This window comes from Colletotrichum chrysophilum (assembly GCF_026319265.1).
Source record: "Colletotrichum chrysophilum strain AFK26 chromosome Unknown scaffold_71, whole genome shotgun sequence".
NCBI lineage: Eukaryota > Fungi > Ascomycota > Sordariomycetes > Glomerellales > Glomerellaceae > Colletotrichum > Colletotrichum chrysophilum.
In genome coordinates, this window is record NW_026517358.1 from 169,555 (window position 1) to 195,581 (window position 26,027).

A 26,027-nucleotide genomic window follows, 5' to 3' on the forward strand; every position below is an offset into this window, starting at 1 on the left:
TGCCCAAAGTTCTTCATCGCTAGTGTGTGCGATGTCAACCACCGCAATACCTCGGGGAGACTGAGCCCCATCATCGCGAAGCTTTCGCAGAAAATGCAATAACACAGTGTTATCGTTGCCATATGGCGATGGTTGAACCAATACGATGTTGAGCGCTTTGTCTTTTGTCAAACGTGAACTGAAGTCCAAAAGCTGCTGAAGGGTCGCTTCGGCCGGGGTGTAAGCCCGGGATGCTGCGAAGGGTCCGATTGCTGAGTCAAAGACATGAACATGCGTGTCCCAGCAGTCGGCCGAGAGACATGGCGGGGCCGATTTCGGTTTGGGTGGGCTTGAGAGAGTTAGGAATCAGCTCAGTGTTGAATCCGATAACTTACTTCATTGTGGCCTTACTAGCAAATGCCCTACCTGGACTTGGTTTTTGCCTATTGAGGACAGAAAAGGCAGTTGATATTCTGGAATTCTTCTGAGGAGACGCAGCAGCCAACATGACGCGCAGGTACATCCCACACACTTGCTACAGACAGTGAGGGGCGAACGGGTAAAGCCCGTCATCAGCGGCGTTTTCCCGAAGGCAGCGAAGCCCCACTCTCTGCACGGGGTCTTCGGATCGATCCGACGGAGTGACCCCGAATTCTTTCACAGGCTCTTGTCCTTCTCAGACCGAAGACAGTATGCCCCGGAATGCGATCGCGACGAACTTCTCATGAATGAAAGAGACTAAGATTGAATTGAAGTGAGAGCGTTATAGTCTTTATCATCCATGGCTGAAGACACGACCGCCGACGGGGCCTCTCCATCTTCCTCACCGGCTCAGGCCGACAATATCCCGACGCCTAGCTCCAACCCCCGGACACGCTCAACAACCCATCGGCGGGGGCTCAAACGTGGAGTCGCAGCGTGCGAGAGGTGTCGGAGAAGAAAGCAAAAGGTAAGAAGGGCTTCGACTTCACCAGCCTGAAGATGTCTAGCAACTGACAGGGGCTCATGCAAAGTGCGACGGACAACTTCCGATATGCGGGCAATGCTCGGCGGCAGGCACGCCATGCGTACCTTCGGAGCGCTTCCTTGTCCGTGTAGCCAATGTTGACTGCGAATGTGACCGGCTCCGAAGTCAAGTGGAGAATCTCACCGCGCAGCTGGAGGCGTTGATGGCTGCGGTTGCCAACGGAGATGTTGCAACGGACTCAATACACCCACCAACTGCAAATAGCCTGGACACCGGTGCCGGTCAACACTCATCTCATCAAGGGCACGGTTTGGAAGGAATACATACCGATCGTCTACTACGTCCTACCTTTTCAGGAGCAGGAGCATCGAGAACTGGAGAAGAGAGTCTTCTAAACAGCCCGTCCCGTCTGTGGGATGGTGTTTCGACCGGACGAACGCCGGAAGGTCCCGTATCTCTGATACACCCAAGTTTACAGGACAACAACTACTTGATTGAGGGCTTTTTCAGTCGTCGATGGCCTCAATTCCCTGCCCTACACAAACCCACATTTCTTGAGAAACACTATCTGCCCTTCTCTCAAGGCGAGGCAGTCGATGACTTGTCCCTATTTCAAGTCAACATCGTCCTCGCTATCGCAGCATCGGAAAGGGCCCGCACAGATGAGCGACATCGACAGTTGCAAGATGACTTCTTTCAGTCGGCCACCGCCAGTCTGGGAGGTGCGCTAGCAACGGATGACTTTGACAGCGTTCAGTGTCTCTTGTTGCTCTGCATTTACGGCAATAATGAGCCCCAGTCGGTCAACCTATGGTATGCGATCGGCTTGGCCCTACGGCTTGCTGTAGGCATGAATCTGCATCGCGTTGAGACAATCGCCTCCAAGGAGGCTCTTGAAGCAGAAATGTGTAAGAGGCTTTTTTGGTGTGTCTACACCATGGACCGGGGCATCTCAATGTCTCTCGGCCTTCCCCTTGGGATTCAAGATGCAGATATCACCATGCCGCTACCCTTATCTCTTTCTGATGACGTTCTCGCCAACCCATCTCAAGAAACACCATTGAGCTTCGGCCCCGATGTGAACGATTTGTCAACATTCCTTCACATCATCGAGCTCCGCCGCATCAATGCTGATATCTATAAATCACTGCACTCCGCAGGAGACACGAACCTTGCAGGGAGCAACATCGACGTTATCCGAGTTCAACACCACACCAGACTGAACCAATGGCTCGTCTCGGCCCCTCGCTACTTGGTCCCAACATCTATGCATCAAACACCTGAGTGGTTCCAAATCGCCTATCACCAAGCGATTATGAACCTCTACAGGCCATCACATGCGTCGCCTGTCAGTACCATCGAAGCCCTGCGTCATTGCGCGGACTCGTCGATAAGCCTCATCAGCTGTTATGCGGCGCTTTATGCCAAAAACAAAGTCACGTACACATTCGTTGCGCTTACGTCACTGTTCATGGCGGGCGTTACCATGTTGTACTCACTCAGAGCCAGCGCTGCTTTGAGACAAGAGCTCACGCGCGACGTAGTGGAGTCCAACATCAGGTCGTGTACGACACTACTTCGGGATATCTCCCATGGAGGAGCGGTCGTAGAAAGAAGCGTGGGGATTATTCAAAGATTGGGAAGGGCCACTTTGCCCTTCTTCGAGAGCAATCTTGACACTGCTGATAACCAAGTGGACACGGAGTTCATGTCTTGGTTTGGTCTGAAAGGTCACCATCCAACAGATCATAGTTCGGCTCAGCCGACGCCAAGCGCTGATATTCCTTGGAACGATCTATTTGAGCATGGCTTTGATCTTGGAAATATCTACTGCGGTGATGTATTGATATAACAGGGGATATAGAATTGTTTTAATGATCAATAATACTTTTCTCTGTTCTACGTCTACTCAGCATTTGCATGCTTTACAATCTCATCTCGTGACCAGAGACTACGAGTCCACCATAGCCTATATCTTACGAGACATGTCATAAGACTCCATGCCAAGCATGTATCGGAACTGATCCGATGGCAAAGTCCTTTCTAAGAAGAGAGGACTATCTACTTGCTCTTGGCATGTTGGGGCGATCTCGTTGATAGGTGGAATGAGTTGCACAAGCCCGCGACCCTGGCTAGTTCTGAGGGCACATTCATCTGACATTTGCGATGTGGAAATAAGCTTGATACAGTTTCGATCTACCAAAAACGCCGCTCATTCCCCACCTGACGCTTCCCCGGACTCAGTTCTGGCGCCACAGAGAGCTTGTAAGCTCATAACCTCCCACGGTCATAGGCTGCTTGGTTCCCCAGGTTTTCTCAACCCCGCGGGGAACCTAGCAAACATGCCATCCAAGAATTATGCCAAGGATCACGAGCATGAGGATGTATCAAGCGGGGTGCACATTTGAGAGCCGTCTCAGTGTATTTAAGACGTCAGGGTGAGTTGAGCTACGAGAAATGTTCCTCCTCATAGACCAGGCACAGCAGCCAGATGACTTGAAGCCTCGTGACTGCTTCTCAAGCTCTCAGACTTCAAAGTCTTCATATCTCAGAGCATCATCCAAATTTTCGCCAGAAATCAGGCCTCGTGTTGTGGCGCTTGAACATGGGGTGCTTCAACACTCACGCCTCGGGGACGAACGACCCACCGGAAGTGCGGAACTGGCGCATCCATTTCATCGCACTTGTGGCTTCCATGTCAGCTCTAGCATGTAAGACCGCGTTTCATCGTCGTCCATTGAATTCGACAAAACTTTCTAACCGATGCAGTGGGCTACGACAGTGCCGTGATCGGTGGGACGATGGCTCTCGACTCCTTCGTCAGGGACTTTGGACTCCTCGATGCCACGCAGTCCAAGAGGGATGAAGTCCAAAGCAACATCGTCTCTACATTCTATGCAAGTTGCCTATCCCCGAGCCTCTCCAAGGCTGCTCTCATTGAGGTTGAATATGGAGCTGACCTCATGGCTTCTAGGCTGGTTGCTTTTTCGGCTCGCTCTTAACCTTCCCTATTGCAGAAAAGCTAGGCCGCAAACGAGCCATCCTCATCGCGTCCTGCGTCTTCCTTCTTGGTGGTACAATAATGACAGCATCTAATGGCAACATGAACATGATCATTGGCGGTCGCGCCGTCGCTGGTTTAGGCATCGGAGCCTGTGCCCTCGTCGTGCCAGTTTATATAGCCGAAACAGCCCCACCATCCATTCGGGGCCGTCTGATCGGGATATTTGAGATCGCTTCACAAGGCGGAGGGATGCTCGGGTTCTGGATCAATTACGCAACCGACCAGATTGTAGCCAACGACGCCAAGACGCAGTGGATAGTTCCTCTGGCTTTCCAATTGGTACCTGGGGTTCTCTTATTTGTCGGCATGATGTTCTGCCCAGAAAGCCCTCGGTGGCTGGCTAAGGGCGACAACTACGAGTCAGCGGAACGCGTGCTGACCATGATCCGAGGACTTGAGAGTGATCATTCTTACATCAGACACGAGATGGGGGAGATACGGACCCAGATTGAGCAACGAAGCACCACGAGAATGAGCAAAACCGCCAAGGCGAAGAAGTTATTTGAAAAGGGTGTTCGGAACCGCCTCGGTATCGGGCTGGCTCTGATGTTCCTCCAAAGCTTTACTGGTGTGAACATCCTTATGTATTGTGAGTCGAAAGTTCCCTAGAGCTGATTCAGAGGTGATGGAAGTCTGATATCGCTTTAACCAACAAATGGCACCATGCTAATGGGTCCGCGATCGTCTAGATTCCCCTCGGATTTTCGAAACACTCGGCGTTACTGGGACCTCCACCAAGCTCTTCTCGACCGGGTTTTATGGAGTCGCAAAGACCCTCGGTATGATCACCTTTACGGTTCTCGTAATTGAGAAGGTTGGACGACGCAAAGGCATGATATGGGGTTCGGCGTTAGGGTGTATCCCGATGTTTTACATTGGATCGTACGTCATGAAAGCCAACCCCATTGAGGCAGCAGCAGCTGGAAGACCTGTCGCTAAGGACGGCTGGGCATACCTCGCTATCACTTGCGTTTACATCCATGGATTCATCATCACGGCGACATGGCAGGTAAGCGACATGTTCAGTTGAAGGAATGTTACTTCACACAATAGACAGCTAACCGAGCCACAGGGGATTACATGGACGGTCTGCTCTGAGATATTTCCCCTGGACATCCGCATGCTGTGCGTAGCTCTCACGACAGCAGACACATGGGTCGGATCGTTCATAATCGCACGAACAACACCGTACATGATTTCTGATCTGGGCTATGGAGCGTACTTCTTCTTTAGTGCTATCCTGGTCGGCATGGGTATTTGGGCATTTGCCTTCGTTCCAGAAACCAAAGGTATGATTCCCTTGGGACGTTCCCGATGTCTTGGGATTATGATTGCTAATGCTTCCTATTTCCAGGAATTTCGCTTGAGGACATGGACGCTTTATTCATGAGGCCTACTCACAAGATTGTTTGGGCTCAACTGCGGCGAAAGCCCTTCTCCACGGAGCGAGTGGAGGCCGAGGCAGATGTTAAGAATCTGGAAGTTGAGGAAATTGAGAGAAGATGATTTAACGTATTCAGTGTGTGTCGGACCAGATGGGTTTCGTGGAAGGTGGAACGCCTGGTGTGGTATTGAAGTGTTGCCTTCAGATTGTCCAGCAGTTTCTGTTATCTTGAGTTCCAATTACATACGAAAGACCAATCATCTCCACAGCTAAGATGACGAACTTGCTGTCATGGATACTGACGGTAGCAGTCGCTTACCAACCGACTACGAAATGCATTTTCCGGCCCGTGAAATGCACTGTGATCCATCCGCTCTGGTATTTGTTTCCATAGAGTCTTGATCTCTTGGTGAAGCCCGGAATGTCCAATGGGAAAGTAAGGTAATGCCTTCTCATAGAAACAAAGTGCACGAGCAGCGTGTCCATTCTGCACATCTGCTTTCGCTCTCAGTCTATCCGTCACCCACCAGTCATCTAGATTGTCAAAGTCTTCATTCGAAACTTGGGTGTTTTCATCGGAGTCTAGGTAAGGACTTTTTCGGCAGATATCGTCGCGAAAATCTTTCTCTGCCTCCTCTTGCAGGATAAGGTGGTACAATTCGTCATCATCCCAACTAATCCAGTCGTCCAAAATCATATGGTGATCGATCGAGGTATTCCCTTGAGAGCCAATTAAAGTTGCATTTGCCGACAAGAGTACAGCTGCGTATTGAGTTTCATCTTCTGAGATGGTAATGCGGACACTGATGACCGGCTCGCCTCGGGGAGCAGGAGGAATGCCTTCCAGCTTCAGGGTGGCGATCCTCTGGTTCTTCGCAGTGGCGACAAAACCACCTAGTACGATTGGAATTGTGACGACTGTCTGGTTATGGAAAGTGGTTGTGAAGTTGAGTATCTTCGCCGTTGGAATGGGCGTGTTTCGTTGAACCATCTGGCTGGTAACACCGCCGGCAATCCCGACTCCGATGGAGCGTGGAAGAACCATAGACATATATTGAACTTCTCCGCATGCTCTTCCCGTGAGAATCCTGGAAATCATGGCAGTTCCCAGAGTGACTGTGTCGTGCCACTCGCTGTGGACGAAGTACTCGACTGAAGAGTTGTAGTTGAAGAACTCCTCCAGCAAAGCACGGATGGCCGGATGCTGTGTATATTCACCAGTCATAATGACCCGTGGAATGTCCCTCCTCGTGAGATTAGCCTCCTCAATTACATGCCCAACGAGGTCGACGACTTCTTTGGCAGAGTTTCCTTTGGCTCTATCATCGAGCTCATACGCAAAGGGTCCGAAAGCTTTGCTCAAGTGGTTGTCCATCGACGAGGAATAAACTTCGACGACTCCCTGGTCAATGTCGATAACCGAGACTTCAAAGTTCTCTCTACCCATATTGAAAATCAGGAAGGGTTCTTCGTCGTAGAGTCCGACATCCAACTTGTGGCCTCTGGCTGCAGATGTAAGAGCGCTGGCAACTCTGAGAACGTCTAGTCCAATCTCTTTGCCGAGTTGCTTCAGAAGTGCACGTATTGGATCAGATATCAAAGCCTCTGGGACGGCAATAACTGTCGTTTTTGACGATTCTCCAAGCCAGCTTTCTGCTATCGTTTTGGATTTCTGTAGGACAGCTAGGAGGGTTTCGTTAGACAACAAATTCTCGCCAAAGTTCTTCGGATCCGATGGTGGGTTTTCAAACGTTCTTGCCATGAAAAAGTCCGGCTCGTCTTTATGGCAAACCATGTGGCTATTTATGATAAGCCTTCAATATCTGAACCACTTCTTGGGACAAATAATACCTTGAATCAAATAGAGCACTCTGTAAATTTGGTTCCTGTCCAGATAGGAAGAAATCAGGTAAAGTTGTGTCCTCTGGGAAGGGCATCCACTCTGGTGCTGAGTTAGTGTTTGAATTCCCGAGTTCTTCATCGCATGATACAAACTTGTGTTTCCGTCTGGTATCTTTCTGAGGCCAGGCCACGCAGCTCCAACAGTCGAATGCGAGCGGCCGATGTTCTGATGATTCAGGTTGAGCCAAAATCCCCCAACTTCAACATTGATAATGACTCACAATGACAAACACGTTAGGATACTCTGACAGACCACCCCAACATTCTACCGCGGTGGCAAAGTGTATGGTTGAAAAGACAACGATTAGCGTCCCAAGCACGCCGAGACCACGACCAGAGTGGCGGTTTCGCTCCATGATGATCGGAAATTGGTGATGAAGGCGGGCGGTGTCTTGTTTCTGGCAGTAACGTAGTTGGCTACGCGCATTCGCGAAAACATAGACCTGGGGGTTTATCGAGCATATATGAAGACTCCATGTGCTTACAGTGGCAACATCTACCAGGCAGTCGTGGTGAAGCCAGATTTCTCATGTTCAACAGACTTGATCTCCTTTTCGAAGTAGGTACTATTTCGGGCAAGGGCGCCCACTCATCGCTTAGGAAATGGCCCGTGCGAGGGCGTTGAGCGATGCCGTTTTCTGTCTATTGTGGGCTGGGAAGTCCAGGCAGCAGCGGAAAGAACACGAGGCGCTGCAGGAATGATCCAACTTCCTGCAGCCCGAATCAAATCCGCTTGAAGGGCACTGATAGCCACCAACCTCAGCGAATGTCGTGTTATTTTCCTAAAAATCAAGGAACCATCTTTCAAATGTTCGGTACAAGGGAGAAAGGAAAGATGATTTGATCCAGCGTACAGGTCGTTCAAATCAGGACAGCTTTCAGCTTGAGCCAAACAGAGCTTTGTTTATCCCAGGCTGCTGTCACCTCAGTCACCCCTTACAGCCAACCTCCTTCTCCGGCCAACGTTGCCCAGGCACAACCCTACCAAAAGCCGTCAGAATCCTTTCTTTTGCTCATGAATATGTCCGACCTGAAACTCACTTGTATTCCCAATTAGTATACTTCGTGTGCCCACCATTGCGGCACTTTATGGCTTCGGACTCCATGCCGCCCATGCACTCTCTTTCGCTGATGTGACGACTTTTTTGGCCGGTGCCAATGAACTATGACAACATGAGGTCAGCAACGGGTCTTCTTTGTTAAAACAACCATGGCGTTAATGGTGTCATTTGATCGCGCTAGATGGCGATATATGCTGAAAGTCGCAATCAAATGCATTCGGGCATGGACGAACCTTCAATTCAAAGTCCCATCTCCTGCCGCTTTTGTCTTCAACGCACTTCGTCTTGAAGTGATCCGGGGAGAAATCGCCTGCAAACTCTGCGCACACAGAATCTATGTTGACGTTTCTGTTCCGCCAGCTATACGAGCCTGGTAGATACGCGTCCCGAAGGCATTTTCCAAAAGCTCCAAACGTGAAGAGCAAAGTCATGAAGATGTGTGTAGGCAACATCGTTGGTGGTAGAAAGAAGAGGGAAAGCCTGAAAAGTATGATGAGGGTTTGCGAAGGGAGCTTGGTTGTTTGGACCGAGACGAATGCGGATTTATAGGTTGTTATCTTTTAGGGAGCTCTTCCAGCAGTATTAATTATGTGGTCGGAAGGAATGAGGAAAGTCGAAAGTTCGCTTACGGTCTTGTTGCACATCTATCAGAAGATCATGATGTCTCAAGCAAGGGCGGCATCACACCGTCAAGTGCTTTGTTGACTTGGCAAACCTGGGCGCCTCCGGTGCCACAAGTGGGCGACGATCATGGCGGCCCAGCCAGTCATTTCTCATTTGCTGCTTTGTAACTCAAGGGATCTTCCATGCTTGCAGAAGACCGTTAAAGACGATGGACCCAGATGTTAACCGAGGAAATAAGATATCAAACACCGAACTTCTGGTTTTTGACTTCGAGGAAGACTGAGGTCGTACTCGTCCTACTTCAGCTGCTTTTCTGTGGTAAGTTGGTGTGTCATTGAGCACGACGTGACAGTTCAACGACGGTACTTGAGTTGTTAAAGGATAATTTGACATCCAGAAGTTTATGAAAATTCGCGACTGACACGAGCAGACTGCAATCAATCACCGTGACCTGTGGGAAACGATATCGTCGGCTTGTAACCTCGAAACCTGCGAAAAGGACTAGACACCTCGTGCAATCCAGTAGTGGCATATGAGAAAAAGGAAGGGGGCAGCTTAGATGCACAGTGTTCGATGCCCGTGCAATTATGAAACCATGGCATTAGAGGGCTTCCCAGAGTGATACGGTGCTCTACTGTCACTCCCAACCATTTTCAGGGTATTCGACTACGGGAACACTATGCTAGAGAGATATTATGCCCGTATCCGCCATTCCTAAACAAACCACAAAAGCCATGTTGGCGACCGTCCTCGAGATGTGAAGCCGTGGTGGCATGCTTTGGGCATTCTTCGGAGTGTCTTCTCTGGTTGCATTTTCTTTTTATGGACAATCGTTAGCTCCAATTTGGAATATATATTCGGCGTCGTCAGCAATAGCAATAATTTCCACAAGTCGCCTCTCGAGTGGACGCCTTTCCTCCTCTATGAGGGGTGTGTCTTTTTATAAATTATTCTTTCCCTAGGAAGGTCATCTTTTTTTGGATTCCAGACATTTCTGTAGTCGTGGCTCGCTTGTGTGTCTCACGATGTAAAGAATTCTAGACCCCCTTTCTCCACATCTCGACAGTTCTCACCGAAGCCACCATATCCCTGTGATCTCCATTGCCCTCGAGGCAAAGATATTTCCTTTCATCTTCCTGCGATTGTTCTATCCAGCATATACAAGGGTTGCAACAGTGTATCTGTTACTAGGGTCCCTCGACTCACTACTGCTTTCGTCAAAACACAGTCGCGTCTTGCATTTTGAAGTCTCCTGACGACAGAAGATTCTCTAGCCGATGAATACCGAACAAAGGCGGACAGTTGTTGGGGTTTCATAGCTTCTTCAATCTCATAGCCTATACCTTTCTACAGGTCTGCCACCATTAAGACTCAACGCGTGGCTCGTCATAGAATTCCAGAGATTTCTTTAGGCAACCCCGTCATATGCCTTAGGTTATAGATAACAAACTTGAATTACCAGCTTTTCAGACACAATGAAACTGAAAGTAGAAGTGGGAGTAGTGATATGACAATATTCTTCACAGTCTAGAAATGTCTTTTTCTTCTAGATGCATGCTTCCCCCTTACGATTCACGAACGTCTACAAGCCTCCCGTATTGCTATTCTTTGTAGGATTCCTCCGAGTGTACCAGCTCGTATACACCGAAGACGATAGGTTGAAGGTGACAAGCTGGTGTTGCAGTAGTTGCCCGTTCTCAACTAACGACTCGCTGATGAACCGGGCTCCATGCTGGTGATGGTGGAATGAGGTATGGCGATGAGAATGCGGGTTTCAGATGGACGGTTTTTCGGATGATACGTCCCATTCACGGCGCCCTGGTTTTATATCAGGTATTCGTCTGTTCACATAAATCTACACAACGATAAGAACTCCCACTCACGACGCCAACCATATAAATGATCAGATCTTGCCAGATCAGGTTCCTCTTTCTACCCAAGCCAATCTTCGGGCAATTGGTGTCGTTTTTGATGAAGACATAGACACCACAAGCTAATTCCTCTCCTTCTTTCAAGTCTTCATACCAATGACACGCAGCAGAATGTGTCAAAAGCCTTAACCTGTTTCAACCGGGACTGTCTCTACGCGTCATCTCCGTTTTGAAACTATTCATAGTCAAACTATTGCAAGGAGTAAGTCTAGAGACAAAGCAGAGAAACACCTCCATCTCATCTATAGACTTGAAGGGTCTCTTGACGGGCCGTCGAGCTTGAAGGCCGCCCTCTCAAAGAATGCAGATCGCATGGGCATCGTCCGCCTTCGTCCATTGCTCCCCGACCAACACCTGCGATTGCTACCGGCGACGGCTTATATATACAAAAGCTGCTGATAGGGAGACCTTATCTGCTCTATGACATAGTTGAGATCTCAAAGCTTCAAGCGGAAGTATATAATTGGAGCCCGTTCCTATCGATCTCCTGTTGCACAGCAATATCTCTCACCAACGCAATGCTTCAGCACGCCGGCAGTAGCATTTGTTGCCAGTAAGTGTTCATAATGAGCTAGCTTCCCTCGCAGTCTAGCCTAAAGCATTTCAACACTCGCATGGCTGTCATCTCTGTCCATTCTCCAGCGACTATTAGCAGAATAGACACAAGTGCCTCGCATTCTGTAGCGATAAATATTAACTTCAACCAGCACGCAACTCAAGATGGTTAATACGCGCAGTAGATAATCCCAATGTGCTAGCTGTTAAGCAAACCCCTTTAATTGTGACCATAATAAATTTCAACGCCACAGAGTATTTCTGTGACAACCTATATGAAATCTCGCCCGCTGGGTTCATGCCCCTGGAGTCTGAATGAAGAGATCACTGAAAACCTATAGATTCACTCAATTGTCTCCTCGTTTAGCTGGCGACCAAATCACAAACATCGATGTGAATCGTTCTTCGCCTGGGCTCGTAGTGCTGCTACTCTCACGACTGGTACATATGTCGAGAGGCAGCCTGACCTCAAATTCAGCCAGGCGGCTATGAACGGCTGGTGTATGGCACACCCCAAACTCGGAATACTCTCAAGCAGAGGATCGACGACAGAAATAGCGTCTTCGCCAACTGTCCCTCCCCGTGTTATGCAGGTGTGGAATTTACGAACCTAAGTCCGCGTGGCTGATGTGTGGGGACAATGAACCAAAGCACACAAATTTAATCAAAAGCGTTCTATTGGTGTTTGTCAAGAGAATGAGGTGCCAACCGGAAACATATACACATAAGTATGCAAATAACATGATATACGCTTCCACCCTCAGGACGAAGTCATCACTCTCCGAACACTAAGTTTACTCCAAAGGCAAGACACACAAGTATCCACACGCAGTCGAACCCTCTCCCGAAGTTGTCGAGCAAGATATTTAAGGTTCCCATGAAAACCTCAGTCCGATCCCAAAAGCCAATGAAATGGGCGATCGTTGGATTTCAATAGGAGACAAAGTTCCCTCACAAACAGGATGGTTTGGATAAAGCCATAGAAACCACAGGTCCGTCGCCGACTTCTCTGGATCAACTACTGCTACTTCCATACGTTCTATTCGCCATTCGTCTGTGGCACTCCGGGTGTATTCAGCACCCAAGGCGGTGAATTACATACAAAAGAAGCTTTTCCCCCGTTCTTCATCGCATAGAGAGTCTGAGAAGTCACCGCCTCAACACATGGGGGCCTATTTAAAGACCCTAAGATACCTATCTATTCCTCCCACAAACACAGAATCCATTTGGTAGGTCATCTTCCGACCTTCTTGCCATGGGCTCAAAGAAGTTCCGAACACACAAGACACTCGCGCATACCATCAGGTCCCTCGCGAGCCACATCGCCACCGCCTTCCGTCCCTGGCGTCTGGCAGGTATTCCAGACTCATCCAGGTTACGGAGGCAGGTAATGGAGGCAAAGGAGACTTGGCGAAAGTCTCCCGGACACCTATGGCTCTAATTAGACTGCAGACAGCTCCACGGACTTGCGCGCTAGGGCGTTGAACTTAACAGAGAAGACACGTCTTCCATGAATTGGCCAGCCCTTCCAAGTCAGAGTGGCCGCTGGCAGCTATTTATGCTACTCTGAGACAAAGAGGGCACCGTGGAGATGGTTCTCGTTAACTAGAATGAGGAGAATATACTGTTCGCTTACGAACATCTGTGATAGGTTCCCTCAGCCACAACTCCCCAAAAGACAGGTTCTTTCTCCATTTGTAGTCACATCGACAGACATCAATTTCACTGAGCAGGCGAAAATTCATATCAAGAATCAGGAATCAGATCAAATGGCTGCTACCTTTTCGCATCTATATCCGGTACGCATTGCATACAAAGGCATGGTATCATACATCATCTCCATCAGCAAAGCCAGACCCCAGGGCGCATCGACCTAGCGACGGCCAGATTAAGGATTATCCAAAATATTACACGAAATATATGTTCCCTCCCGCCTGATGGGCAGCCAGGCATACATGCAGACTAGATCATCATGGCCCAGGCCAGGACACCGGCCAGAGCGCCACCGACGGAGAAGACAGCACGACCGGCGGCGTTGACCTCCACGTGAGTCGGCGTGTTGGTGGGTGCGGCGGCGCCGGCGGTACCAGTCGGGGTGACGGGACCGAGGCCGACATTAGCGCCACCGTTGATGGTAGCGGAGGCACCTGGGGGCTTGACGGTGGTGGCGCCACTGGGGCCTTCGGTCTCGCGGTCGTCGTCGGAGGCGCTCTTGGTGGGGGTGGCCTTGGCAGTAGCAGACTCCGCCGCGGAGGTCTTGGTCTCGGCAGCAGAGGTCGTGCTAGGAACAGCAGGCTTGGATGTGGTGCTGGGCTTGGGCTCCTCCTTGACGCCGCCCCAGGGCTCGCCAGTCTTGGGGTCACGGTACCAGTTGGAGGCCGGGTCGCCGAGACATTCACCAATGGTGGTGAACTCGAAGCCCTTGGCCTTTGCGACATCGATCATGTACTGGACGAAGCCATTGACGGTGAAGGTGTGGATGTCGTGGGCCAGGGAGATGAAGGAATCGCTTGCGGGGTTTCCACCGTTGACGGCGCCGGAGTAAGTCTGCTTGGAGTTGACGCCGTTGTCGACCCAGTCCTTGGTATCCAAGTTGTAGTCCATCTAATTGCCATTAGTAACATTACATCAAACCGGTGAAGTTTGTTACCTACCACGTGGTAAGAAAGGTCATTCAGCGTGGAAATGCAAGCGCTGCCGCAGTGGGTGTATGGAGGGCGGAAGTAGGTGGGGATGACACCAAGAGTCTTGGAGAAGACCTCTTCGTTCATGACAAGCTCCTCAACCTTCTCATCATGAGAGATGGTGTCGAAGTCCTTGTGGCTCCATGAGTGACTGCCGAGCTGGTGGCCAGCATTGAACATGCGCTTCAGAACCGGGGTGTAGGCGGCGTTGGAGATGCCGTTGTTGCCGTTTGTGCCGACCAAGAAAAAGGTAGCCTTGATGTTTCCGTTCTTCTCCAGGGTGTCGAGAACCTGCTCGGTGTATTCTCCTGGGCCATCATCGAAGGAGAGGGCGACCTTGCCCTTCACGGTGCACTGGGTGAGATCGACTCCGTACGGGACACTTCCAAAACGGGGGCGCGGGATGTCTCTGGTGGAGAGAGCAGACGATGACTCGAAGGGAATGGCCGTGGCTGAATCTCCTGAGGCGACAATGGCCGCCAGGAGCGAAAGTGAGTGTACTCTAACAAGCATCGTTGCGGTTGAAGGCGGTAGAAGCGAATGACTGAGGTGATGATGGACAAGGTATCGCAGAAGCAGCCTCACCTTCTAGGGGGGACGGGATACGCTTATATCTAAACCTTCCACGCCAAGGGAGGTGCCCACCCACGCCTTATGAATGCATGACAAGCCCCGGGGATGATGGGAAATGAAGTGCTAGACAAACCTGCCGGTTGGCTTAGAGAAGAGAAGGCTGGGTAGAAGGTAACCGTCGAGTCCGTGGGCAACGCCCAACGGCGGCCGAGTCCTCGGGCGAGATGGGGCGACAGGGTACATGGCTTTCGTCTTGACTACCCCAGAAGCGGAGGATCGCACGCAAGGGGGATGTCCGTATGAACAAGGTGTCTTGCAACTTGCAGGCACTGCTATCCGTGGGGGAGCTGTGGGCTATGCTATGGCTTGATGTCGTGCGAGAGACGGGCGGAAGAAAACAAGGCCCAAGTGTCGATGCGCCAGCGCCGGCGCCATCGTGGAACCTCCACCGGGCAGACCCCTCTGCGGGGACTCTGGTGGGATCGTCTTCAGAGACTTAGACGAAGAAGAAATGAGGGCCAAGAAAACCGTGTCGGCCTTTGTTGGAGAGCCTGCGCTGCTAAGATGCCGACGACCTCGCGTGCTGCCCCTGACTGGAGTAGTAGGTTGAGGAGACAATACGAGCATTGGCAACCCGAGTGACTGGACGTCAAAATTGCAGTCCCAACGGTGTGCGCCCGAAGCACTTGGCGCTAGGGACCCGAGATCCTTTTTTTACTCATGAGCTTGTACCTTTTAGGGAAGACGGCGAGCATCGCGACAGGCAGCCAGGCAGGGCAACATAAAGGGGACAATGACAAAGAGATCATCGGCAACGGCTTTGTGTGGAAGGGAAGGCGGCGGGAGCGGCGCGGGGCCAGCAGCAGAGGGATTTGGTTGGATGCTGTTGAGGCTTGGAGGCTTTGACGAGGTGCGGTACTTTTTCCTTCGGGCGTCGTATTAGGGTCCTCCCAGCTGGGCGATGTCATCCGGCAAACTCGTGGGAAAGAAGGGTGTATGAAGGTGCAGGACTTGGCGCATTAGAGTCGTATGAAAGGGGACTGACGTAAGGGACGCGGTTGCTGTGATTGGGTGTCAGCATCAAGCATCCTCGCTGTCGCACATCGTGAGATGGGGACCAACCCAGTTGCATCTGCAATTGAATGCGAGTGTGCCTGTGAGGATTGGAAAGCTGATCCCGTGGCAGCGGTGTGTTTCCCGAGCGTGCAGGGGATTTGGCGCTATTCGGGGAAAAGAAGGGAGATCGTCTGGCGTTGTTGCGTGCGTCCTTGAGGCCCTTCAGAGAAGACTGCAGTCAGTACCTGCAGCGTGAGATGACTGAGTGCGGAAGCGCAGGAGGGGGCAGTGAGCACGGTGCGGCGATGGCGTGGCTGGTATTGTCCGCGGTGTCGATGCGCCGTTCATCTTAGCTTGGGGGAGTGTTTGTTTGAGACGAACGATGGATTAGCGTCTTCCATTGCTTCTTTTCGTGGATTGTTTTTGTCATGGTAGGCCGTCTTCCTCTCTCGCTTCTGTTGGTGTTGATGCCACCGGCTGTCGTCCGACTTGCGCAAGCCCTTGATTGCCCAGGCCGATGTGACGCATTTTGATCATCTCCGAGGGTCTGAGATTCCTGCAAGGCAGAGGAGGGCAGGCAGCAGCACTGGCAGAGTCGAGAAGCGAGGTGTATGCCAATGCAGGCTGCGTTGTGAATCGTGAGTCGCAAGTCCTGATTGACTGAGTGATTGCTGTGCTGCCGCCCGCGAGAAAGCCCCGGTCGCTTCGTTCTTGTCCATGCCCATCAGTGTCTCGTGTGTGGGTAGAGCGGGTGGATGAATTGGCTTGTTTGGGGATGCTGTACTCCGCTTCGTGCTGACAGACTTCTCCGTCGAGTCTTGTCCTACGTCAAATTGATTGCAAAAAGTATGAATCTGTGGGATTGCGCTCGTATTGGGGCCCCGCGAATGCGACCAGCGGGGAGAGGTGGATGTTGCATTGGATATCCAACTGAAGTTTTCGCAGTGCAGCACAGGGCATCGCGACGGGACGGATGGATGACTAGGTACGGGAGCAGTAACCGCAACTTCTTCCGATGCCGAGGGTGGTCACTGCCCGCCTGGATGTTTGGTTGGGAGGGTTGCATTTCCGTGGGTGTGATTGGTTTCATCAGCCTTACGATTATTTTTGTGATGGGAAGGAAACAACGCTGGTCATCCGCTGTGCTTTCCAACTTTGTGCAGGCCGCGGAAAGCGTGCTGCAGACGCAGTTTCTCCTTTCGTTTGCTGGTTGCAACTGCCGCCAATTCAGTGTCGCGCCTGCTGTTGCTTGATTGCTGACTGGCTGACTGCTCACTATGGTCGGGGCAGGGGCAGGTGGTCTTTCCCCTCAATGCTTTCTGTTCCTGCCCAGGCACTCTTTTGCTCCTTCCTGACCAGCCTCTCTCCTTGGGAACCGTCCACGGAAAGGCAGGCACGTGGGCGACCTGAGCGTTTCCGTTTCTGGCAAGGTCGGGATACCTATTTTGTGCTTCTTCTTCTCACTGACCTTCACAAAATAGACCATGACCTGAAAGGCTAAGCAAACACGTTGCTGTATTCAATGCCCTTTGGCCTCGCCAAGATGGTTTGCGAGCCTTACACCGTCTTAGCACCCACTGCTAAATGACCAAGGCACTTGGCATGCAGGCACAGAAGCATGGTTTCGGGCTGAAGGCTCCAGCTGGCTGTCACCCTTTGTTTGGACACCACATGAGGCCATTCAGGAACATGGGGACATTTCCAACTCATCCCAACACCATCCCAACCAGGCAGCCAAGCACTCCGTTTCTTATTCCTGTCTGATTTCAAGTCTTATTTTTGGCTTCCGCCCGATCGACCTACGAATCCATTGCGGCGCCTTCTTTCGACGGCCGCCAGCCACGCACGGCACGCCAATCTGATCAAGAATCAGCCACCGGCACGGGTACGGCTTCTCGTGCCGTTTGAGATGTCTGTTCTCAGTCTCACCTTTGCGCCTTTCACCCAATCGCCTCTGTCAATACTGTTCCTCGCCGATCATCTCATTTGCCATTCAGGCTGCTTCACACTCTCCCCGTCCAAGAAGTCAATTGCTGACGTTTTGGCGTTCTCTGACGTGCCCGCACCTGCACTCGCCAGCTCCTCCGGGCCCCCCAAGGATCGCCTACCCGATGAACGGACAACTTTTGCGATTTGACAAGCCCCGGTCAATGCCAAGACCGGCCTGCCTCGCGCGTCGGACCATTCGCTCGCAGTCTCCTTGTCCAGATGCACAAGGCTCAAGCCCTGCATCCCATTGCCGATCATAATCGACCGTCCGTTGGTGCTCCTCACCTGCATTTGCATTGTACCTGCATCGCCGAGTGCCGGCCAGAGAGAGAGACTCACGACTGCCGGCTATCGCGTCATGATCCAGACGCGTTGGCGGCAAAGTCAGAGTCTCACCTGCCATTTTCCACTGCCGCCGGTTAGACATCTCGAACTGAATTATCGATTCTAGAAGAAGCAACCACACGCTTGCGCAACTGAACCACTAACGGGTACTTGCGCGTCCCATCAAAGCTTGACTGACAGTGACCTATTACCTCCCACGCGTCAACCTGTCTGCTATGCCCATCATCCAGAGACACTCTAAGACAGTTCGCCGGCGATAGAGTGTTTGCAGCAAGGGCTTTTGATCGCCAGTATCCCTCTGCTTTCATTCCGCTGCGTTTGTCGCCACGGTCTTACAAGTCGGTCGGAGGCGGGTCTCAACAAGCCCATCGGCGCATCTTGTCCGGAGGGGGCGGCGGCTTCCGGACCGCCCCCAGGCCGTTCGAAAGATCAATCTGAGTCAAGAGCCTACGCCTCCGTCTTGTGCCACTTGCCGACCCCATCATGCAATCTTAATACAAGCAAATGGACTTTTCTCGTCCTCGCAGCTGCGCAACACAATTCACACTACAGCCCCGAACCTCGCACTGCATCATGCGCTGAAAAGAGCCAAGCAAAGCACGGTTTTCAGCTGGTGGCAGGACTAAGATATTTCTTCTGCCGGCATAACCCCACATGCCCGACGCCCTGCCATCGTAAGGTTTCCAGTCGACTTACACGCAATCCTCCGGATTATTTCTGGAGGTATTGCTGACGGATTGCAGCTGCCATGAATCCCTACGAAGCGACTGAGAGGAGGTCACTATGCGCTCTTAATTACGCACCGACTGAATTGTCCGCCCCGGTGCTGTGTCACGGTTGCTCGAACAACGACCCGATCTTGGCAGTCCCGAGGAATCCTATTTTGTGATCCTTAGCTCAATTCTATCTTCTCCCCAATATCAAGTGGGCCATTCCGTTTTGATGTAGACTGTTCTATTTATTTTATGCAAGTCTGATACTGTGACTTGGCAGTAACGGTTTTCGGTCTTGATGTTTATCTAGATCTTTTAGGACCGGGGCGCAAATGAACAGATCATTGCAGAGTCACGCTCGCAGATCAAGTCTCTGGCAGCGATGATGCAGAAAAGTCACAGGCGTGAACATTCGCCGGTACATATCGTGGGGAAGAGCCGTGCAACGCCCTGGCGCATGCTCTCAGCTCTGGACGCTGGCGACTCGAACTAAACTTGTGCTCGGCGATAACTCCCCCCCGCTCCGTATCGTTCCCAGGATGAGAATCTGTTCGAGTATACGTGGATAGGGCGGTTATTTGCACGTCTGGTATCCTCTTGTTGCTAGCGTATCTTCTTCACAACACCTTGGATTTCTATGGAAGCCAGCTGTGCCGAAAGCGTGGCTGATTCGTGCTAGATCCATCAAGATTCCTGTGAGTTGCTTTCTCATGCGGACGGGCAGCATTTCGGGCTTCCAGAGGCCTTCGGGGCACAGCTGGATCAGCTCAACAAACCTACACCACGATGTTCGTCAAGTGGTATTCTCCGTCACATTACCTAGCAGCGGTAACCCAGCAGAGCTGGAGTTCTGTATCCGACGGCGAACGGTCCAGGATGGCCTCCAATACCCGATTGGTGTGAGTAGTCTGATGCCTAGATCTTGAACGCGACGGAGGCTTCCGCGAAACAACCAAGCGACGGTTATGTCACGGCCAGTTTTGTTGTAAAAGATGCCTCGCGTGCGGCTGAGTCCTGCCGTCAGCGCGTTGGCCGACTCTGCGGTTGGGAAGAAGTGTCCTTTACAGCGTCAGGTCGCAAGGAGGAATGACCTGGCAAGGGATGATCTCGGGCGTTGGAATCCCACTGCCATCAGTATCCCAAGCTAGGTAATCGCCGTGATTGTATGAAAGCGGATGAATCATTTAGTTTTCCATGGTGAGGAGGTGGGAATCTCCCAGTGCCTAAATCTTAAAGGCGTGGTAAAGATCACTTCATAATTTTCTAAAATGTGTAAACGGTTTGGCATGGTTTTGATCTGATCCATGATGCCACGTTCGCGTGGTCATCATTGATGCTATAAGTAGATGGCCTGGTCTGCGAAAGGCTCATGCTATTCCTCCACGTGGACCGTGAGCAACTTCTCTTGTCCGTCTACCTGCTATTCTGATCCAATCGTACGGCTCCCAACTTACCTTCCTCGTTCATTTTCCTAGCAAAACAGCACACACCGAGGTCCACACCTTACACCTCATTTCAACCCAAAGAGTGCGCACATCAGCCTTCGGAGAAGGGAAATCTTTCGCGAATAGGTATAAAGAGAAAGGCAATGTTTGGAAACACCGAAGTCGACTCTGGCCAGATGCCCAGTTGCGGCTGGTGTCAACAGCAGATGGCAAAGCTTGCCAACTTTCGACATATGACGATCACAGAGCTCGTCAAGAATGCTGCCACGCAACAGTCCCCGGAGTCCGTCCAGAAGCTGCATGTCGCTATTCATGAAAGCATGGTGGCCAGTTTTCTAGGTAGGCTATTTTCTTTAGTGTACTGCAAATCGCTGTAGACACAGCAAAAAAGGTCATCCCTTGAAGCTTTTAATTGCATTACAAGTCCCTCCTCACCAGCGAAACCTGCAGCCCCGACTTGAGGCGTTAGAGACAGCCTCGGAAATGCACCAAAGTACCACGAGGACATGCGCATGACCAATGTATTTGTTAACACTTAACGATGCTAAAAAGTACCCTATATACTATTCATAGAAATTCCGCAATAGAAATGTTTAACCAGATCAGTGGACACACCCGTTTCGTGTGCAATATTCTGATTGGAGTCAACGTTGAGCTTTCTCTAATCCGAAAATTCGTATTTCAATACGAAAAAGCCGTGTCACTGCCACAGCGACCCGCCCCCCTGAATCATGAAGCATTAATGATAAGAGCGGCGTCTTCTAGCTTTTTGATTCTAATTCTCTCTCTGGTGTATTTGTTTATTTCCATTTTTACCGTTCTTTTGTCTTACCCCTGTGGCTATTTCTCTGCTATCTTTCGGACTTCCGCCTCAACCGCTGCCATTACCATGATGAACGACGGCGATGGCCCTTTTGGGCCGGTTGTAAACGGCACACAAATTGTCTTCTACGAATACCGGCCCAATGCAGGAGCAGCCTGGACATTTGTAGTGTTGTTCGCTATTGGTGTCGTGGGACATGTAGGCTACTTCTTCTGGCTTCGCGCGTGGCATTTTCTCCCGTTCATACTTGGCGGCGTGGGTAAGCACTCTATCTTTTAAGCATTCGCACCTAGTGATTCCCCTTTGGCTAAAGTAAATCACAGGCGAGGCGTTTGGCTACTACGGCCGCGCAAAGGCATCCGAAAACCCGCTCGCCGTCGGCCCCTTCATCATGCAGAACCTCCTCATCCTCGGATCCCCGCCCCTCTTCGCCGCAACGATCTACATGAGTCTCGGCCGTATCATCATAGCCCTCGATCTTCGACGCCATGCCGCCATCAGCCCGCGGCTCACGGCCTTCTTCTACGTCGTCGTCGACATCGGCTGCTTTGTCAGCCAGGTTTTCGGATCAATCATGCCGGCCTCCGGCGACCCCTCCGCTATCGATCTGAGTAGGAAGATCATCATGGGCGGACTGCTTGCGCAGCTCGGCGTCATTTGCCTGTTTGCGCTTTCTTGTGCTCACTCGCACCGATGGGCCAAGCGCGAGGCGCCCAACCTGAATGCGACCCACGCCGGGATCAACTGGAACAAGTACTACTTGATGACATACGGAGTGGCCCTCCTCATGTTTGTGAGGAGTTTGGTTAGGGGAATAGAGTATCTCCAGGGAGAGGGGGGATACATCATCAAGCATGAGTTCTTTGTGTACGCCGTCGACGCTGCTCTTATGGTTGCCATCATGGCGTTGTATCTCTGGATTCACCCGGGCAGGCTCGTCCGCGATCTTGCTCGGTACAAAAGTGATGCATTCGGAGACGAGCGGAACATAATGTTGGAAAGACGATAGGCGGAAAATGATATCTGGCCTTCAGCTAGTTGGGTACATGTAAAGGTTCTTTTGTATCATTTCATAGACAACTCCCTAATAAGCAGGAACAATTGCTGATAAAAGACTTCGATGTGCAAAGCCAAGTTTCCTATCACTTTCCATACTCAGTGATCGTTTCTCTCGAGCCAAGGGCCACAAGCCTTGTACTGCTTGTCAAATGCTGGCGAGATTTCGACGATACGGCGGTAGTTCTCCTCGTTAAACCTCTTCGCCATCGCTATGACGCCGACGTAGAGGAAGTCGGCGTACGAAACTGGCTCTTGTTAACACCAATCGTCCTGCTGGCTGGGGTGACTTACCCTTGTCCCCGAGAAAGAAGGGACCCTCCGTCTTGTTCAACAGCGCAGCAGCGTCCTCGATGGGCTTCTTGGCCTTCTCCCACGCCTTTTCGCCACCGTTCTTCTCCCCAAACTCGTCCAGACTCATGCCCAGAAACTCCTTGCGCGTCCGCCAGAAATACTCTGCGCTGCACTCGTTCAGAACCTCACGAGGAGCCACGGGGAGGAGAATAGGTGCCAAGGCGTCCCAGACCGGGGCGATGTGCTTGAGCGCTTCCTGAGACAGGTCTGCGTCGTGGTACAGGGGCGGCTCCGGATAGTCGGCTTCAATACGGGGGATGATTTTCTTGCTGTTCATGATGTATGTGCCGTCGGGAAACTGGACGGTGGGGCAGGTGAAAGGCCTGATCTGGTCGGGGTCGCCTTTGAGACCAGCCGCTTCCAGTCGGCCTGCAATGTCAGGATACTCGAGCCACTCCGTCTTGTAGTCGACCCCCTTGAAGTTGAGAGCCAGGCGCGCTGGGTAACGGTGTTAGCTCTGTTCTCTTATCTGCTGGTTAAGGGTCCTACTTTTCCACGTGTTCAGAGACCAGCAAGTGCCGTCTCTGCTAGGAATGTCGAAAAAGATGAGTTGCCCGGACATGTTGTGCTTGTTTATTTCGCGAGCTCTCAATGGCATACTTTGATCAATGTGAGATTGAAATATTGATCAGACAACAGTGAGGGAGGAGTTGAAATGGGACGGCATGATGTAAGGTGTCAACAACTGTTTGGTGTAGGGCGTAGGCAGCAGTGACAAATCCCGAGCGGGGCCGATCCACGGATCCTCGTTGCCACGGACGGTCCGCGGTGTTTGTCCCCTCATTGCTGACATACATACTGCAGGAACTTTTGACAAAGATACGAAAACCACCAATCAAAGGCCCGGAAAACATCGGAGAAGCAGGAGAAATAAGTACTTATCCTTGATTAAGGTAGCTAGCGCGGGGAATCTGATTGAATCGCCTTCTACGATTCTCATGTATGTAGAACAACGACAGATAATCCAATAAGAGTATTACATTCTATCTGAAAAGAACGAGCTGCTCAATTGAATACGACAACGCGCCATTTCATGCTTCTCATCTACTTCAAGTTCTTGAGGATTAGCTCTACCTCCGCATCAGCGACATCGAGGATGTGTTCCGGTGGGTATTGAGGTTTCCACCCAATCTCAGAGCCATGTCGAGATGTGAATGTGCACCTGTCGGGAGGACAAATATGTCAGCATACCATGCTGGATACCATAGTCAAGGTTACTGTGGAGGTTTGAAACTTACTTTCCAGCCAAACCCATCTCAACTAGGGATGCATCCACACCCATACCCTTAGCCATGATGTCGACTGCTTTCTGATCAGCCTGCACGACTTCGTCGGTGGAAATGATGCCTCTTTTGAACAGAGCCTTGGCCATTGCGGCGTAAAGAGCATCCCACTCAACACTACCAGCGGATGCCAGATAGTAACCGTTCTTGCCGCTGCCCGGATCGTCACCGTTGAGGATAGCACGCAAAATTCGGAGGTAGAGGGTCGCGTTATCTGTAACATGGCATACTGGCCAAGTCTATCATAATTAGATTCAGTAAGTAGTCTTTACGGCGAGGTGGGCTTACCGGCCGTCCTGGAGTAATTGAGTAAACACGACCAGCAGCTTTGGCGGCTTTGACAATTTCCCTGGTCTGAATAGAAACAGGGTTTCCAAAGCCCTCATTTTTACCATCTGCGCATTCCGTCAGAAACTGGCCTTTTGGGAAATCGATGGCCGGTTGCTTACAAACGATGCAGGGAGCAAAGATGTATGCTTTCACACCTTGCGCAGCTGCCTCTTCAATGATGATGTTGTTGGTGTCAACGGCCTGGGTTTCGTCAGACCGGTCACACGTGGAAACCCACTTTCAAGCAGTACTTACGGTTTGCATGATAGGAATGGGTGCCTTTTGCGCCTTCTGAACATTGTACAGATCTGTGTCGGTGTCGAGCAACGGGCGATCTGTGGGAGCTCCAGCGTGGCTCGAGAAAATCTTTGCCCCGGTGGTCTTGCAACACAATTGTCAGGGTTCCCGCATTTTGAAAGCGTGAATCTGCACTACTTACATGAAGAAAATGAACGTCTTCTCCTGTCAGGCGCTTCACTTCTGCCAAAGCCTTGATGAAGTTCTTCTGGCCAGCAGAGTTGAGGGCATCGATCAGGTAGTACACAATCGTGATCCGGTTGTTCACGACCGCGTCTCTGACGGCATTCTCATCCTTGAGTGAAAAGGAAAGGGGTTCGGCGCCGTAACTTTTGACGGCTTCAGCTTGCGCATCTGTTCGAACAAGAGCGAACAGCTTGTCGTAACCGCTGAGGCCGGCTTCTTTCCAGCGTGCAAGAAGTGTTCCACCAAGGTACCCTGAGGCGCCAGTGATGAGGATGTTGTGTGCCATTTTCCAAGGGATAGAAATTGAGCGCACTTCAATTCTCTTGTGATGGGTTTGTTAATGACAAAACCAAGCCAAGCAACCCAATTTACTTAAATGATTTCTTTCACTTGGGTTAACAAGACATTTATGTCAATCATATCTACAAGCGGTTTTGTATCCTCCATGGATAATCCGACAGGCCGCCCCGGGAATAGCGACTGCGTGGTTGAAGCAGTATTCGTAGATTGATTGCTCAAGCGGCATGGCCTAATTTGGGCCTCCGCCATTGTACTATTCACAGACCTTCGTTCGAACCACTATTTGTAATCAGAGAGGGGATCGACCGTCGGAGGTGCATGAATGATGTCACCCTTGTACCGAAGGCCGATTACTCAGGCAGCTTAGAAAAGCGCCAGATACTAGGGGCTTCAACCGGAAATAGTGGCGCCACACATGTTCGTAGGCGCCCCGACAAGCCCCGGAAGCCAAAACGCAAGCCGGTATGCCGCCCGCCGATCCCCGCGCCGAAGGACGCCGTGTGGACGGCCGACGGTCATTGATGACACGATATGGAGCTGGTAAAAGATTTCATTGTCGATTTTGTGTCTCTATATTTCGACCCAGATGCTTCGAAGCTGATCGATCGTAAGTCTTGCGTCATATCAACCGCCTGAATCCCCTCGCCAAGCTTCCAGTACTACGGTGCTGGCCACGACGAATATCTTCGAAAGAGCCAAATCTTGCGAGTCTTTCAGCAGACGAACAATGTCGCCCCTTTCAAGCGGCTCGCTGGATTCTTAAAACCAGTTCTCAAACTGCACTTACGGCATCTTCATCAAGGATCGGTTCCACAATTTCATCAAGCACCTTTCGCTTCTACATAGGGCTTGGACTGTCCCACAACCACACTGACTCCGCCGCATAATCCACTTGCCATCGCGATGCCTTCAACCAGAAATCCTGCGATTCCCCGATGGCACAATTGGCTAGCGCGTCAGACTGTTAATCTGGAGGTTGGTGGTTCGAGCCCACCTCGGGGAGAGATCCTGTGTTTTTTGCGTCATTTTGTATGACTCTAGTGGTGAACTCATTTTTGGTCAATGTGCGGTCCGATGCCGAATCTGATGGGCTGTTAAGGCTGCAGAGAGCATGAATTACATGCCA

General features: G+C 51.2%; 5 protein-coding genes and 1 non-coding gene across 6 annotated transcripts; 3 read left to right on the forward strand and 3 right to left on the reverse strand.

The window, feature by feature from the left end:
* Window positions 1-4,319: 4,319 nt before the first annotated feature.
* COL26b_008271 (uncharacterized protein) lies at window positions 4,320-5,516 on the forward strand (the record flags this gene model as incomplete). The annotated part of the gene is made up of 4 exons (XM_053181035.1): window positions 4,320-4,599; window positions 4,700-5,019; window positions 5,083-5,299; window positions 5,365-5,516. 4 exons carry the CDS (start codon window positions 4,320-4,322, stop codon window positions 5,514-5,516), a joined length of 969 nt encoding a protein of 322 aa, XP_053035051.1.
* A 7,913-nt stretch (window positions 5,517-13,429) lies between these two features.
* On the reverse strand, window positions 13,430-14,664 carry COL26b_008272 (uncharacterized protein; the record flags this gene model as incomplete). Its single annotated transcript, XM_053181036.1, has 2 exons — window positions 13,430-14,071; window positions 14,122-14,664. The coding sequence occupies 2 exons, from the start codon at window positions 14,662-14,664 to the stop codon at window positions 13,430-13,432; spliced, it is 1,185 nt and encodes a 394-aa protein (XP_053035052.1).
* Window positions 14,665-20,448: 5,784 nt separating this feature from the next.
* COL26b_008273 (uncharacterized protein) lies at window positions 20,449-22,104 on the forward strand (the record flags this gene model as incomplete). Its single annotated transcript, XM_053181037.1, has 2 exons — window positions 20,449-20,611; window positions 21,419-22,104. The coding sequence occupies 2 exons, from the start codon at window positions 20,449-20,451 to the stop codon at window positions 22,102-22,104; spliced, it is 849 nt and encodes a 282-aa protein (XP_053035053.1).
* A 146-nt stretch (window positions 22,105-22,250) lies between these two features.
* COL26b_008274 (uncharacterized protein) lies at window positions 22,251-23,067 on the reverse strand (the record flags this gene model as incomplete). Its single annotated transcript, XM_053181038.1, has 3 exons — window positions 22,251-22,399; window positions 22,446-22,943; window positions 22,995-23,067. The coding sequence occupies 3 exons, from the start codon at window positions 23,065-23,067 to the stop codon at window positions 22,251-22,253; spliced, it is 720 nt and encodes a 239-aa protein (XP_053035054.1).
* Window positions 23,068-23,549: 482 nt separating this feature from the next.
* COL26b_008275 (uncharacterized protein) lies at window positions 23,550-24,887 on the reverse strand (the record flags this gene model as incomplete). Its single annotated transcript, XM_053181039.1, has 6 exons — window positions 23,550-23,667; window positions 23,744-24,027; window positions 24,077-24,183; window positions 24,238-24,319; window positions 24,374-24,499; window positions 24,558-24,887. 6 exons carry the CDS (start codon window positions 24,885-24,887, stop codon window positions 23,550-23,552), a joined length of 1,047 nt encoding a protein of 348 aa, XP_053035055.1.
* Window positions 24,888-25,830: 943 nt separating this feature from the next.
* On the forward strand, window positions 25,831-25,904 carry COL26b_008276. Its single transcript has one exon. It is a non-coding gene; the product is annotated as a tRNA-Asn (tRNA).
* The last annotated feature ends 123 nt before the right edge of the window (window positions 25,905-26,027 follow it).